General features: G+C 37.3%; 1 protein-coding gene across 15 annotated transcripts in view; it reads left to right on the top strand.

Annotated features, from left to right (window-relative positions):
- The window catches only part of ESR1 (estrogen receptor 1), a 458483-nt gene that overhangs the window by 241405 nt on the left and 201482 nt on the right, over window positions 1-15596 (top strand). For all 15 annotated transcript variants that reach the window (XM_073022349.1, XM_038000576.2, XM_008007598.3 and 12 more), the window contains one exon: window positions 6974-7309. In XM_073022349.1, coding sequence (XP_072878450.1) covers window positions 6974-7309 — 336 coding nt within the window. The remainder of the gene's footprint in view (window positions 1-6973; window positions 7310-15596) is intronic.

Genomic DNA, 15596 nt, shown 5'->3' with positions numbered 1-15596 from the left:
TCTGATTGCTTCCAGCCTGGAGAGAAGTTTCAGGCCACAGCAAGTTGGGAGGAACCTAGGTGTAAGTATATATATAGGGTAGAACATCATAGTTGCCAAACGAATGGCACAGGAAAGAAAAACTACAAGAACAGGGAAAGTAGAGCCATAAAACTAGAGTGGGGTCTAAGATTCACTATGGATGAAACGGGGTGTTAATTGGGTTTTCAAGGCCAATGCAAGAGGAGGCATAGAAAAAGAACAAGGTGGTGTTGGGAAGTATTATAAAAAGAGGCACAGGCTCATCCTTGTTTATAAAAAACAAAGGCTTTTGGAGGGGATTTGTAAAGATAGGTTTGAAAAGTACTTTCATGAATCTTAGAGTTTGATTTTATTCAGGAGATCAGTAGCTTTTAAAATGTAAAATAAAACCAGTAAACTCTGTCTAAAATAAGTTCTTCCCCTAATCCCAGCATAAAAAATACATATAAAAGCATAGCTGCTTTAGACAAAATGGGGGGTACGAGATGACCAGAAACCTCAACAGCACCACCTCTAGTAGCACCGTAGAACTGCCAAGAGTTTTCAGAGTATAGTTAGTTCCTGCTGATAGCTAAGGCAGTCATTGAGGGATTGCAGGGAAGACTGAAGATAGGCGAGATCAGTTAATTGGGTTGGAGGGAAGACTGAAGATAGGCAAGAAGACAAATTAGGAACTGCTGCAATGATCTAGGCAAGAAGGAACCTATGAACTAGGAGGGAGGCTTAAAGACAGCAAGGAGGGGACTATAGGCAGGGACATGTAAGGAAATGCTCCGTGGGTTAAGGTGAGTTTGTAGATATGAAAGGAGAGAAGGAAAGAACATTAAGTAGCTTTAAGTGAACCAGATAATTTATAGTTCCTTGACCTGAAACATTTAGAGGCTGTGATAACACTAATAATAATATATATTATTATATATATTATATTATATTATTATATATAATATAATAATAATCTGTAATTGCATGAATTACATAGTGTAATGATACATCATGATATAATGGTCTTACCAATGCTTTACAATCAATGACATTGTGGTACAGAGGCTTTGGAGGCAGACAGACCTTGATTCAAACCTCTGTGCTGCCCGTGGTATGACCTTGAGCATGGTAGTTAATCTGAACTTCTTTCTTTTCTGTTAAATGGGGGACAATGACAGTACTTACCTCATAGTATTTGAAGGGAGAGTGTTAGAATTGATACTGGGGAGTCTCTCCAGAGAAAGTTTTATTAGTTATTGTCTTTATTTAATTCTTAATTAATCAGCACTCCTGTTTTCTTTAACATGTTGAATTTAAAAGCTTTTAGTGTATTTCTTTGTCTTGCCTTTTAATACCTCATGAATTATTGAGAAACAAAAGAAAGTGATTATGCAAATGTTCAAAATCTCTAATAATACATGAAAGTAGTCATGGGAAACTGGAGAGAAATAACTTTACTGATATTATACTAGTTTTTTTTCTGGAAGCATAGCATATTAAGAAAAAAGCTCATTTCAGTGAAAGAAAATGTAAAAATTAGAGTGCATTAGAAGCATAATCCAATGAACTCTATTCCTAATGAATACTCAGGCAGTATGTTAACTTTTTCTGAGATACAATAGCCAAGCCAAAAAATTTAAAGAATGAAAAAAACAGATGATTAAACAAACTGAAGTAATTAGAGGTAGTCTTTGAAAATGCCTCATTAGGCATTTGACTCATTAGGACAGGTCTTTTGATTTTAGGGCCAGGACATAATTGTTTAAGCAGTTGATGTGTCTTCAGCTCCTTTCACCTTGTCACAAGTTGTCCCCTATACCGCCTTTCTACCTAGCTTCCAAGTCCAGGCAGACTTTGAAGAGATTCCTTAGGGCTCACCTCCCCTAGAGAGTGCCCTCCGTACCATCTCTTTCCTTTTCCTCCTCATTCCTGTTGCCTGTGTTTATTGCTTTAATAAATTCCCCTAAGTTAATACCTCCTAGGTGGACTAGAATCATTCAAATCCACCTTGATTACTGCCAAGTGGAAATTTTATACTCAGCCTTTCTAAATCCTTACAACAATGTGATGAGGATATTACAGTTGCTTTAACCCAAGGAGATGAAATTCAAACTGGTGGCATTTCACACTTACAGTGGGCTTGCAGGATGAAAGAGAGCTTGATATCTCCATCCCTTATTTAAAACAGGTGGGTCTTGTTAGAAAAATCCTTCAATCATTGTTAAGGTTAAAATTTTGAAAAGAGGTACAAAGAAATTTGCTTTGATGCAAATATTGTCTAGTCAGTTACGTAACTTGAGAGATAATGACAGTGTACACTAGCTATCCAGGGCACACTATCTCTGTTGTGCAGTTGAATATACTGCTCAACCATTCTGGAAAACGGCATGCTTGTGTGTGAATGACAATGTATCTTGTGTGTATGGCATTCCAAGCCAACATGTTGGTCACTGCAAGTAAACTTCTTGACCGTCAAGAGGCTGCCTGTTTAATATTTGCATGATCTAAACTAACTGTTTGCTTTGTTTTTTCCTCTGCTTTATGAACTGGTAGTTTGACCTTTTGGTTTTTCCCCTGAGAGTTAACAAAAGTTAGACAGTTGGGGGGTGAACTTAAGTAAAATCCGTATCACTCTGTGTTGCTGGTCTACTAACAATTCAAGACAATGTCTTGGTAGGAAGCAAGGAATAAGTTTTAAATTTGATCTTTGAATTTCAATTATCCATGCCACTCCTGTGGTCCACCATTCTATATAATTAAGAATAAGCTGTATGTTCCACAGTGACACAGCCTATTGTTTCTGATTTGCAGTTTTCACTTAACCTGGGGTAAAACTGAAATAGAAGTCAGGTCACTTTCTTTTTTACCTTCTTCCACTCAATTCTAGTTAGATATTTTTGAACTTCTATAAAATGTCTATGCAATATTATCACCAATAATGTGTAAAATTACTACTCCTATGTAGAAGAGGATTCATTCTTCATTGAACCATACCCTTGGGATCCTATCACATGCAGTTAGTCATATACTATGTATAATTTTCTAATTTTGTTTTGTTTGTACACTTTGTAGGGACTTTGGAATTTGGAAAATATAGTACATTTTGGGTATATGTATTAGTCCATTTTCATACTGCTGTAAAGAAATACCTGAGACTGGGTAATTTATTAAAAAAAAAAAAACAGGCATAATGAACTCACAGTTCCACATGGCTAGAGAGGTCTCACAATCATGGCAGAAGGTGAAGGGGAAGCAAGGGCATGTCTTATATAGCAGCAGGCAAGAGAGCATGTGCAAGGGAACTGCCCTTTATGAAACCATCAGATCTCGTGAGACTTATTCACTATCATGAGAACAGCACAGGAAAAACCTGCCCCCATGATTCAATTACCTCCCACTGAGCCCCTCCCACAACATGTGGGGACTATGAGAACTATAATTCCAGATGAGATTTGGATGGGGACACAGCCAAACCATATCAGTATATTAAAGAAAATATTTGTTAGTGCTAAGTGAATCTACTTTCACCTACTTGATTATTTGATGATTTTATAAATAGTCATCTCTTTCCTCATCTTTCCAATTGCATTTTGTTGTTCCAAAGCCCAAACCTGTGTGTCTTGTGTTCAACAACCTGAATCATACAGTTGTGAGATGTAAATGGGTGTGGTGGTTCCACTTACTTCTTCACATAGTACTACAACTAAGCCATCTAAGTAGTTTGCTCCTAAATTCCTCCAAGAAGGGAAATATCATGATTTGATTTAAATGTGACATCCTTTCTTAGAGACGTTTTCTTTGTCTCCTTCTTCCCCAGTCACTTCCTCCCATCCACTATGCTTTCGGCAGTTCATTCGTTCATTAATTCATTCAACGAATATTGAATAACTTTTGATCAATGTCTTCCTCCCTCCAAGCTGAAAACTTGATGGAGGATAACATGATCTGTCTTTGTTTACTACTGCATCTTCCGTGAATATACATTGTAAGTATTGAACGGATTTTTACTAAATGAAGAAATACTTTGATGAAATATTTTTGATACTGCCAATATCAGTTTCTGAATTGATTCTAAAATTCTTCTGCTGGAAAGTGGATTAGCTTTAGTATGACTGCTGAAGCATTTTAAAGTGGGTGATAACACTACATTTTGTTTGCTTTATTAACCGAAGTGCTTTTCTTTGGAATCTTTTTAAAGGAAGATAAATTACATTTATGAAAGAGGCATATTATTTTTAAAGTACTTTATTTTTAAAAGGTAAAATGCTTGTGTAGTTATAATTTGGTAACTCTTGATTTCACCTTAGGAAAAACAATATCACCTTCTAACCATTTCTTTTTTAGTCAAATCACTTGCTTTTATTTCTTTCTGTAGATCTGCTATTAAAAGATTGTAATCACTGCTGCATCTTTCCTATAAGACTTGATCACATTATTAATTTCTTTGTAAACTTGTAGAATAGGGGTATAAATAGTACTTGGGTAATACACTGACTAATACTGAAGAACCAGGCATTTTCTTACCCCAGCCCTCACAAAGAGTAGGGAAATACAAGTTAAAACTCATCTCAAAACTCTGACCTCAGAATTTCCTGAGAAATCTGAACCGAGAAAGATTCTTTGCTTTTGACATTTTTTCCCTGGTTTCCACCGCAAGTCTCTTGCTCTTACATTTTTTTTTTTTTCCTAGTGTTTCAAATAGAGGATGGTAGAGTCGTATAGAACAATCTCAGCATTGGAGGGGCTACTGGAGGTCAACTAGTGCAAGTGCTTTCTGGATAATGGAATCCTTTGGGAACATCCCTTGAAAGTCTTCATCTAGCCTATTCTTGGAAACCCCCAGTGATCCCCCTCATCATTTCCTATGATGGCAGCTTCTATCTTTGTCATCAACTCTGACTGTTTCAAACTGCTTCCTTACATTGAGCTGTAACTAACTAAAAAGTTTCCACACCCTGCTTCTATTTTAGCCTTTGGGCTCATAAAGAACAAGTTGAACCCGTCTTCTGCAGAACAACCCATGTACAGGAGATGCTCAGGTTTCCTCCATGTTTTCCTTTCTCTAGGCTAACCCTTCTTTGTTCCTCACTTGCTCACTATATGACCTGATTTCATGTCTCCTTACCTTTCTAGTTGCTCTAACTTGAGTAGGCTTATTTTTCTTAATAGTTTCAGGATCCAGCAATGAGTGTGATACATCAGGTATGCTCTGATGAATTGAGAGTAGAGTGGACATATCATCTCCCTTAGTTCAGATATTGTGATCTCATTGGCAAATCTGGCAATAAAAGTTGAAATGCCTGACCAAGGACAATGGCTGGTCAGGTGCCATTGTTCTCATCTTTTACTTTTAGGTGTCCCTCAGTTTGTTAAGTTACTACCTACATAGTGTCCTGAAACTTGTTAAGTTTGTACCTACATAATGGACTAAATTCAAAATCTCTGTTTAACTGAAAACAAAAGCAAACTTCTTTTCAGAGCCAGTTTCTGGAATCATACTTAATAGAGAATGATCTTGTACAAGTTGGATCATCTCTTTAAGTAACGGTTTCTCAAACTTACAAGATTATTGTGAGAACTAAATTAGTTCTAAAGTGCTTCCATGTAAAGTGTATGTAAATGCTTAAAATTTGTAGTAAGTTCTGAATGCTTATTAGTAATAATAATAATCTTTATTATAATGTTTACTATTTCATGAGAAATGCTTATTTTAATACTGAGCAAATAGGAAGAGTTCATGGCTTCTCTATGTTTTTGAAGTGTCATTTAATATATTTTATATATATATTTATATGTATAAAACATATATATATATTTCAGTTACACATTTGTCCAAATACATTTACAAATTAAAACAAAACAAGACAAAGTTCTCACACTAGTTATTTGTTATAAAGTGATAGAACAAGTAATATGTTATAAAGAGCATTTATTTCTCATGTCTTTGATATTAAAAATAGTTGTATTAACTTTGTATCAAAATGATTGCTTCCTTCATTTAAATCTAAGAATTATTGCTGTCTGATAAATATTGGAGAGATTAACTTTTTTGAAAATATAGAAGCTTTTTGTCTTTTTAAAATAGTTGTTTTTGGCAGATGTTAATACATTTCGGCAGCACAGTATGGCCTTTTTCAGGTTAAGGTGCTGAGCCCAAACCTCAAAGAATCACTGCAAAAAATTGGATCCCCCCTCTTCACCCCATTTCATAATTTAGTTAGTGAGAACCACAGCTGGGTAAACCTTTGGGGGGAAATTATCAAATAAAACAAACTCTTTTTAGAATTTTACAACTTTTATGTTAGGAAAAAACAAACACATTTGTGAAAAGCTTAAAATCCAGTAAACGACTTGAGGGACTTGTGGTAATCCTAGGGTGATGAGGAGCAGGTTAGCAGCAGTGAAGGACTTAGCACCCCAGGGGGCCAGAGGCTGTAATATACCTTGCGAGCAAGTCATTCTTATTTAGTCTTGCCCATTAAGAAGTCTACTTGGACTAAATGCTTTTAAAAATGCCCTTTTAATTTACTATTAAAAGAATATTCCTAGCAGAAGTAGTCTTTGATGCTAAATCATATTTTAAGAATAACTAAAATTAGAATTCTGTTCTTTTTATAACACTCGTTACCTACACACACCCCTATCTGGTGTGTCAGAGTCAGTTTGTCCGGGCTCACCAAAGCCTACTGTTCAATTTTCAGGAGTTTTGTAAGCCATTTGATGTCAGACAAGTGGCCTGAAGTTTGTTATGGTGGCAGTATTTACACCATGAAAATTGGCAACTGCTACAAATAGAAGTCTTTTTCTTCTTCTCTTGGAGAGCCACTTGTTAAACACTTACCAGCTCACCTGTGCTTGAAAGTATTTCTTCAAATAAAATGAAAGACGGTTAGCTTTGAAAATTTTTTGTATAAAAGTTTACATGGGAAAAAAATAAACTAATTGTTTTTTTTTCCCCCTGTGTTTTCAGGGATACGAAAAGACCGAAGAGGAGGGAGAATGTTGAAACACAAGCGCCAGAGAGATGATGGGGAGGGCAGGGGTGAAGTGGGGTCCGCTGGAGACATGAGAGCTGCCAACCTTTGGCCAAGCCCGCTCATGATCAAGCACTCTAAGAAGAACAGCCCGGCCTTGTCCCTGACGGCCGACCAGATGGTCAGTGCCTTGCTGGATGCTGAGCCCCCTATACTGTATTCCGAGTATGATCCTACCAGACCCTTCAGTGAAGCTTCAATGATGGGCTTACTGACCAACCTGGCAGACAGGGAGCTGGTTCACATGATCAACTGGGCAAAGAGGGTGCCAGGTAAGAATGCGAAGCTCAACTTTTAAGAGTCAATAGCTTTTCAAGAACTGGTTGTGATGTCATGGGAGAAATAGTGGAGAAAAAAGAAGCAATAACATGTTATGTAATAGGTTTCAAGGTTATAGGAGATGTGTTCATTTTCAGTATCAATACACTGTAATTTTCCTGGAGATTAGGAAATAATATTTTAAAATCAAAATCCAGAAGACTAAAATTTTTAAATTGACATAATTTATTTTTAACCCATCTTATTTACCAGAAAGATTTAGGGTGGACACTACATGATAAAACTATTTAATAGTATATGTTCACATTCGCAGAAACTTGTAACACTAAATGATCTACAAAAGTTCTTAATATTAATGACCTTTGTTCAAAACATCTCAATTATTAATAAAACAATGTTATCTTAAAAAGATTGTTAAGATTGGGTGTGGTGGCTCATGCCTGTAATCCTAGCACTTTTTTGGGCTGAGGTGGGAGGGTTGCTTGAGCCCAGGAACTTGAGGCCAGCCAGGGCAATGTGGCAAGACCCTGTCTCTACAAAAAATTTTTAAAAATTACCTGGGTGCAGTGGCACACACCTGTGGTCCCAGCTACTGGGAAGGCTGAGGTGAGAGGATGGCTTGAGTCCAGGAGGTTGGAGCTACAGTGAACCGTGTTTGTGTGAAGTGCCACTGCACTCCAGCCTGGGTGACAGAGCAAGACCATGTCTCAAAAAATAAACAACAAAAAAAAAGTTAAGAAAGATCTTTATGGATTAAAGAGATAATAATAAGTTTACTTACTGAATGCCAATTATTTATCCAACCTGGTGTATGCTTAGTATTTTAGGAGAAAGAGAAAGGCAATGGAAAAATAAATTAAGGTATCATCCCTGAAAGAAACTTTTAGAAAGACACAGTGGCTGAAGTGATACCTTGTTCCTTCAGCTGATTCTCTCAGAACTGGTGTTATAGTAAAACTGGATTGTTACTCCTGTTGTTCAGGGAGAAGAACTCAAGTCTGTATGGAAACAAGACTAGAAAATGGCTTTCTCCCTGCCCCAGTGTATCCATTCAGGAGCTAATGTAGATGAACCAAGGCAAGAGGAAGTTAAATTTTTTTCTGAGCTTATAGATTCAATGAGTGATAGATTTAGTTGGAGGTTTTCTCATTTGGTTTCTTTTAATAGATGAAATTAATTGTTTCCTACGAAGCATGAAATGTTTAATATGAAACTAAAAAATGTGGAGTTTGTACTTGCATTTCAAGGGTCACTGCTGTGTTACAGGCCAAGTGAACTTATGTCTGGCCTTAGAGAATCTTACATGTATTTGCATCTATCAGCATATAAACATGTGGGCCATAGAATAAGAAGCCAGCAGTACCAGAACCCAGCCTTGTTAGAGGCCACCATTTTGGTGGTTTGGGTGCTTATTAGGTTACATGGAAGCATGGAGAATAATAGGCAAATGTAGGTTTTCGGTGTCAGTCGAACTGGCAAACAACAATTCCTGATCATCTTCAGAATGAAAAGTTTTCTTGAGTACCTACATATTTTAGCATTTTTATATGAAGCAGATACATTATAAGTTAATTGTTGGAATATAAATGTAATGTGGCTGTAAGTTTTTTCTTTATATTTGTTATTGCCTTGTTCTTATATTTTAAAGAGAAACAAAGAAACTAATGGTCATATATTTGAGAGCCAACTCTTGGTTGCTGTTCAGTTTTATTTTCCTGTAAACATATATTTTCCCTCATGAAATCTTGGTAATGTTAGCTCTGGAGTACTGCTGAACTGAAGTATAGACATTTTCTTACATATCAGTAGATTCCTATCATGGCATTTTTATAATAATAAACTATTGAAGAGCATTTGTAACAACTGGAATTAAGCTCAAATACATTATCAGCGGTTGAAGAATTCACATCAAAAATCTTCTGAATTTAGGAATAAAATTGAGAAGTCAAGGAAAGGAAAATATTGTACACAGGCTAGCAATTGTTAAAATATAATTATTAAAGCCAGAGTTAGACAAACTTATGGCAATAAGATGTGTAATAAAACCACTCTATAACTTCATCATGTTAGTTTAAAAGACCTGAATGATTCCAAAATCCTTAGACCAATAAACTATGTCTTCTTACTGGATAATTAAAAAAAATTATAAAGGCAAAATGAAATTGTATGTATGTGTTCCATGGGAATACAGCTGTTGTAAATCAAAGGCCTACTTGTCTGACCAAGCAGAATAAAAATAGTCATTGATTTTAAAGAGACAAAAAATGAGGGAAGAAAAAAGTCTTCTGCAAAAGCTCTACAGATGGTTGTCAAGCTTTTCAGAAAAATACACAAGGCAACATTTTGAAAAGGATTTATATCTTTTATATATTCAAATACCATCTGTTATTTAAAAAATATAGCCCACACTGAAAATCTGATATAGACAATATAACGTTCATGAGATAATAGTTTGAGAATGACAATAATAATAGTAATTTTTAAAAAGAGGAAATAGGTTGGGCACAGTGGCTCACGCCTGTAATCCCAGCAGGTGTGGGTGGGTGAATCACCTAAGGTTAGGAGTTCAAGACCAGCCTGGCTTTTAAAATGGCAAAACCCCGTCTCTACAAAAAAATATAAAAATTAGGCGGGCTTGGTGGCACACACCTGTAGTCCCAGGTACTTGGGATGTTGAGGTGGGAGAATTGCTTGAACCTGGGAGGCAGAGACTGCAGGGAGCCGAGATCCCACAACTGCACTCCAGCCTGGGCAACAATGAGACTCTGTCTCTAAATAAATAAATAAAGAAGGAAATAGTAAACATCATTAGTAAGAAGAATAGCACAGTTCAGTTCTGGAAATACCCAGAATTAGCTATATGATACAAAAACTCATGGATCATTTGGATAATTCTCAGAATACCTGTCAATGTACCAAAAACTATGAATTGACTTCATTTTGAATGGTGAATTTTTAACAAAAATAGTCAATACTTTGGGCTATCTTAATAGTTCTAGAAGTGCTTTCTTCTTCTTTTTTTAATTAACAGAATATTATCAAAATTTTCAAATGTTGATGATTATAAGTTGAATTTTCCTTTTCATTAATACGTGGAGCTTATTTTTTGACTTGATACATTTCTCTACTCAGAATTAAGATGTGCAGAGATTTAGGATAAAATGCATCATAAAAGTGTGAGAGTCAAGTTCCACTCTGTAAAGTACTTCTAGTAGACCTGGATAAAGATGACCTTAAGAAATGCTTTTTTTTTCTCTTTGCAGTTTAAAAACAACAGTAGCAATAAGAATGATAAAACCTACGAAGCCAGCTCTGATAAAAGATGCTTTTTTATAACACATACTATATATCTACTTTTTGATATTTATCTATAGAGAAGATTTTCTCCTTATTGTTTGCTGTAATTTGTTTATCTTTAATAGGAATTTTATAGCCTTATCCCTGGGTAGAAATTCAGTTTTTTAAAAAGTAGATTACTAAATCTTAATTTGCTATTATTTTACACATGGTAAAACTAGTCAATAACTGTAATATCATTGAGCTGAAGGTTAAAAAGGAAAAAATATGACTGACTGCAAGAGTGGTTGTATTTTTTATTTCAGCATCACACTCAATTGCATCATTCAGTGGTTCATTCTTAGTTTTGGTGTTAATGAAATACATCTGAGATTTTTTCCCCAGAAGCTTGAATTGTGTCACCACAGTGTCCTTTTGGTTTATTAAAAGTTAAGCCTTTTCCAAAATTCACCATAATTTTACATGTCTCAAAAGCAATGTTATACTTCAAGTTTGTGCTATAATTCTATATAATTTATGAAGATTTTGATAGATGTCTAGCCCTGAGTTTTTTATTGCCTGTTAAATACTTATAACTAAAAGTGTGACAGCCTCATGAGCTGCTGCTGGGCACACAGATCTGAGAGAGTACACTGAGAGTGTTGGCCCAGGAAGAGGAAGAGAGGACAAGGGGCAGTTCAGTGGCAGCTTGGCTTTGTGTGAAACATGCCACCTTAACCACTTCCTCATTCTTTTAGGGGTAAACTAGGTGACCTTCTCCTTCCTCTTTCTTGCTGAGTCCCCCTCTACTCAACACTCTAGAAGGCCCCTCTTCCTCCTCAGTCCTGACTCCTTGTCATTGACTTCAGGTGGCCTCCTTGCTCCGTTTTGGCCCCAGGGGTAGACAATCTACTCTTTCTGGGCATGCCTCCCAGCAGCCCCAAGTTCAGGTTTCTTGGAAGTTTCTATGTTGTCTCGAGGATGCATGGTTGTGTGAGTTATTCCAGGGCTCAAGGCCCGTTCTGTGTCTGTGTTCCCCAGGAATCCAGGAATTCGCTTCTCTGCCTCTCATCCTCATCCTCATCATTAAAATTAGCAGATTTGAGCTCAGGAAATGCTTGAATAAATGAATAAATGAACAAATGAAAGGTGATTTTTGAAAGTCTTGAGTTTAAGAAGTCTCTGAGCCCTGTTACAGCTCAATTTGCCCATAAACTAGAGCTGCTCTCTAAGGCTGTGACATTTCTCCTTTTTCTTCTCCTCAAAATCTACCTGTTGTTCTGATATCTCCCGGACAGCCACCTTAGTGAGACTCCATTTCCATTTCCAACCTCTCTTTTGTAAGGGACAGAGAAATAGCTAGAGGAATACGGAGCCATGCACTCTGAGGACTTTAGCAGGCTTCAACTGTCTATTTACAAGTGAGTTTCACTTAGTGAATGAAATTGGAAACTTAAAGTGGGTAGGGATGAGGGTTCTGGGAGAGGATGTAACACCTCAATCTGGGAATTGGGAGCATCTTCAAAGGCACACACTCAATTCTGGGAGGTCCCTGTAGATTCCAGAGATTTAGGAGGGCTTCCCAGGACTCTGCTTCCCAACCTGTCGTTGGACCAGTAAACCCTGCTGTCAGGCTGTTGTGGTGTCCAGCAGCATGCTTTGGCAAGGTAATGAAAGATAACATGACATGGACGTATGGGGGACATCCTGGAGAGATGACAGAAGCCTCTGTTTAAGGACAAGATTTGCCATTTAGATTTTGCACCCACTGTATAATAAGAGCCTTAGGATTGGGCTGGAATCACCCTAGCAGGCATGATAGCAACCCCTCTGGACTGGCAATATGCAGCTTTTTTGCAAGTGTTCCATGTCCAAGTCACCCCACCCAGCTTTCTACTGCTCCTGTGGAAGCTCTGGTGAAACTCAAGGAAAGCAGCTGTTGTTGACTGGATTTTTCTTTCACATGAAACTTTGAAGCCTCATAGATGCTTATTGGCCTGGATGCTATTAAATCTTTAAAAATCCTTTTTTCATCTTGACAGTATTTGAGAAACATGTCAAGGGCATTTTGCCCACCCTCCTCCAGGTTCTATGTCATTGGGTGATATGGTTTGCCTGTGTCCCAACCCAAATTTCATCTTGAATTCCCATCTGTTGTGGGAGGGATCTGTGGTAGGTAATTGAATCGTGGGGGCAGGTCTTTCCCATGTTCCTGTGATAGTGAGTAAGTCTCAAGAGAGCTGATTGTTTTAAAAAGGGGAGTTTTTCTGCACAAGCTCTTCTTCTTTTGTCTGCCTCCATGTGAGATGTGCCTTCCACCTTCGGCCATGATTGTGAGGCCTCTCCAGCCACATGGAACTGTATGTCCATTAAACCTCTTTCTTTTGTAAATTGCCTGGCCTGGGGTGTGTCTTTATGAGCAATGTGAAAACAGGCTAATACAGTGAGTCTGGGTCAGGTTGTGTTTATGTTGAACATGGTGGACTCGTGGTGCTTGGTGTCCCCAGGGCACCCTATGGGGAATGTTGGCCTGTGACTTTGCTACTTCCAGGGGGATTTGACATGGAGAATGTGTGTTTTAAGTAATAGATATGTTATGATTGAAGTGTGTTACGGGCTGAATTGCATCTCCTCAAAAAGACATGTTAAAGTCCTAACCCCCAGTATCTCAGAATCTGACCTTCTTTGGAAATAGTGCCTTTATATAGGTAATCAAGTTCAAGTGAGGTCATTAGCACCAGCCCTAATCCAATAAGGACCGGCATTCTAATGAAAGGGGAAATCTAGACACAGAAATAGACATGCACAGAGGAAGATGACATGAAGAGACACAGGGAGAGGACAGTCATGTGACTGGAGTACTGGGTCTGCAAGCTGAGGAATGCCAAGGTTTACTGGCCAACGTTGGAAACTAGAAGGGGCAAGAGTGGACTCTCCCCTAAAACCCTCAGAGAGAGCATGGCCTTGATTTCAGATGTCTAACCTCCAGAACTGTGAGGCATACATTTCTGTTGTTTTTGAAGCCACCTAGTTTTTGATACTTTGTATGGGAACCCTTGGAAATTAATATAAAGTGTATTAAAAATAGAATTTTCTTCTGTTGTATTTTTGAAGCAAAAGAAATAAGGAGCTATTGATTTAAGGAGGAAAGTTTAGCTCATCTAGTAGAGACTTGGCTAATCATTTACTCTTATGTATTTCTTTTCTGGCCGCCCAAGTGGTTCACTGAACTGGCTTAGAAGTTGATTTATAATTGTAAGAGTTTCACGCATCAGAAGTTGATTTATAATTGTAACAGTTTCATGCATCTACCTCATAAATACCTTGTAAAAGATTTTAACCTTCAGAATAATGCTTTCCTCTGGTACTTTAGTAGTTTATCCTTTTTTTGCATCTTTGATGCATTTGAATTCATCCTGGTATGCTATGTGAGGTGGGGCTCCAATGTGGTTTTCATACAGATGGCTCCACCGTTGTTTCAATTTCATTTGTTGAACAGCCTCCTACAGAAGTATTTTTCAGACTTCTTTTATACTTGACTTCCAAGTTTACTATTGGTTAAGAGCTTTTAAGTAGGGGGAAAGATATAACCCATTGGCCTACTTTTTTGATTATTTTTTCCAATTCTGAAATCGAAAATAAAAAAAAAACCTATTTATTCAAAATTATAGTTTCACTTAATTTATATTAACTGCATAGATAATGTGATTCATCTGTCTTGCTTGGACGTATTTAGTAACTTTTAATTCATCTTAGAAATGAAAGATAGAAATCCATGAGACTTGAGACATTTAAATAAGACCAGTACTGATAGGTAATCAGGTGAAGTACCATTTGTTTGTAATAGGACATCAAAATTGTTCCCCAAGAGTAAAGGATGTTCCATTCTCACTTTTCCCGTCTGTCCTCCCAAATTCTTTCATTCTTCCTACTGCTTTGAACCAACTTGAAAAGTTAGTCCACTCAGAGCCTCAGCTGTTAACTTTTAGCCTCTGCAAACAAACTAGCTATTTCCTTCTTTGTCCCTTTACCATCAAACTCAGTTGCTTCTCCTACTCCTCTCCCTTCTGCCAGGGTCTCCATCCTTGTTCCTTATTCGACAGTGGAATCATCTTTGTGCCTGACTCCTCTGTACTGTGTACCACTGGCTCCTCCTCTTTACCATCTCTAAATGTATGCTTCTTTCCTGTTCCACTGTCAACCAGCTTGGTCTACATCCTACTTTGATCATTTGGATTTAGGTCCCACCCTAATCTAGTATGACTTCATCTTAACTTGATTACATCTGCAAAGACCCGATCTCCACATACAATCACAAGTAAAGGTTCAGGGGGACGTGAATATTAGGAGAGACAACACTTCAATGAACAGTTTGGCATTAGGACTTTATTATCTAGCTTAGTAATTGCTTTAACAGGTAAATAATAGTATCCCCTAAAGTTTAAAATGCAGAATCAGATTATGCCTCAGGGTACCTAACCCTAGGTTAACCTTTCTTCGACAGAGTCTTGGGAAAGACCTTTGTAAGAAGGCTGGTGACCATTTTATTTGATTTCTACTTTCCAATATTATCTGCTTAAGTCAGACCATCTCCTTGGCCCACCCTTTTCCCTGCCATTCTCCCCTTCACATAATGTCTTAATTTTATTTTTCCCTTGTTTTATTCCCTGAACTCCCTTCTCTCTATTCGGATTCTCTACTCATTTTTTCCCCCAATGAGACACCTGACTTCCTACCTCATTTCTGAAACTTCAAACTGCTTAGCAAATACAATTTTGAATTGAGTTTGCTGTCACAGAACAACTAGTCCTTGGTCCAGAGTATCTTGCAGGACTGAATCCACTGGGGTCTAAGACACAATAATAACTCTTCATTATTTTCTTCTTTCCTTCATGGTATATTTGTTGCTGGATGATGAGTTTATATTATGGTTGAATTTCCTTTTTGAAATGAAAAGATGAATAGTCTTTATTGGCTAGGTATCTATTTTTATCCAGAAGACTT

This window comes from Chlorocebus sabaeus, chromosome 13 (genome assembly GCF_047675955.1).
Source record: "Chlorocebus sabaeus isolate Y175 chromosome 13, mChlSab1.0.hap1, whole genome shotgun sequence".
NCBI lineage: Eukaryota > Metazoa > Chordata > Mammalia > Primates > Cercopithecidae > Chlorocebus > Chlorocebus sabaeus.
Note: the sequence above shows the minus strand (reverse complement) of the source record. Positions and strands in the feature narration are given on the sequence as shown.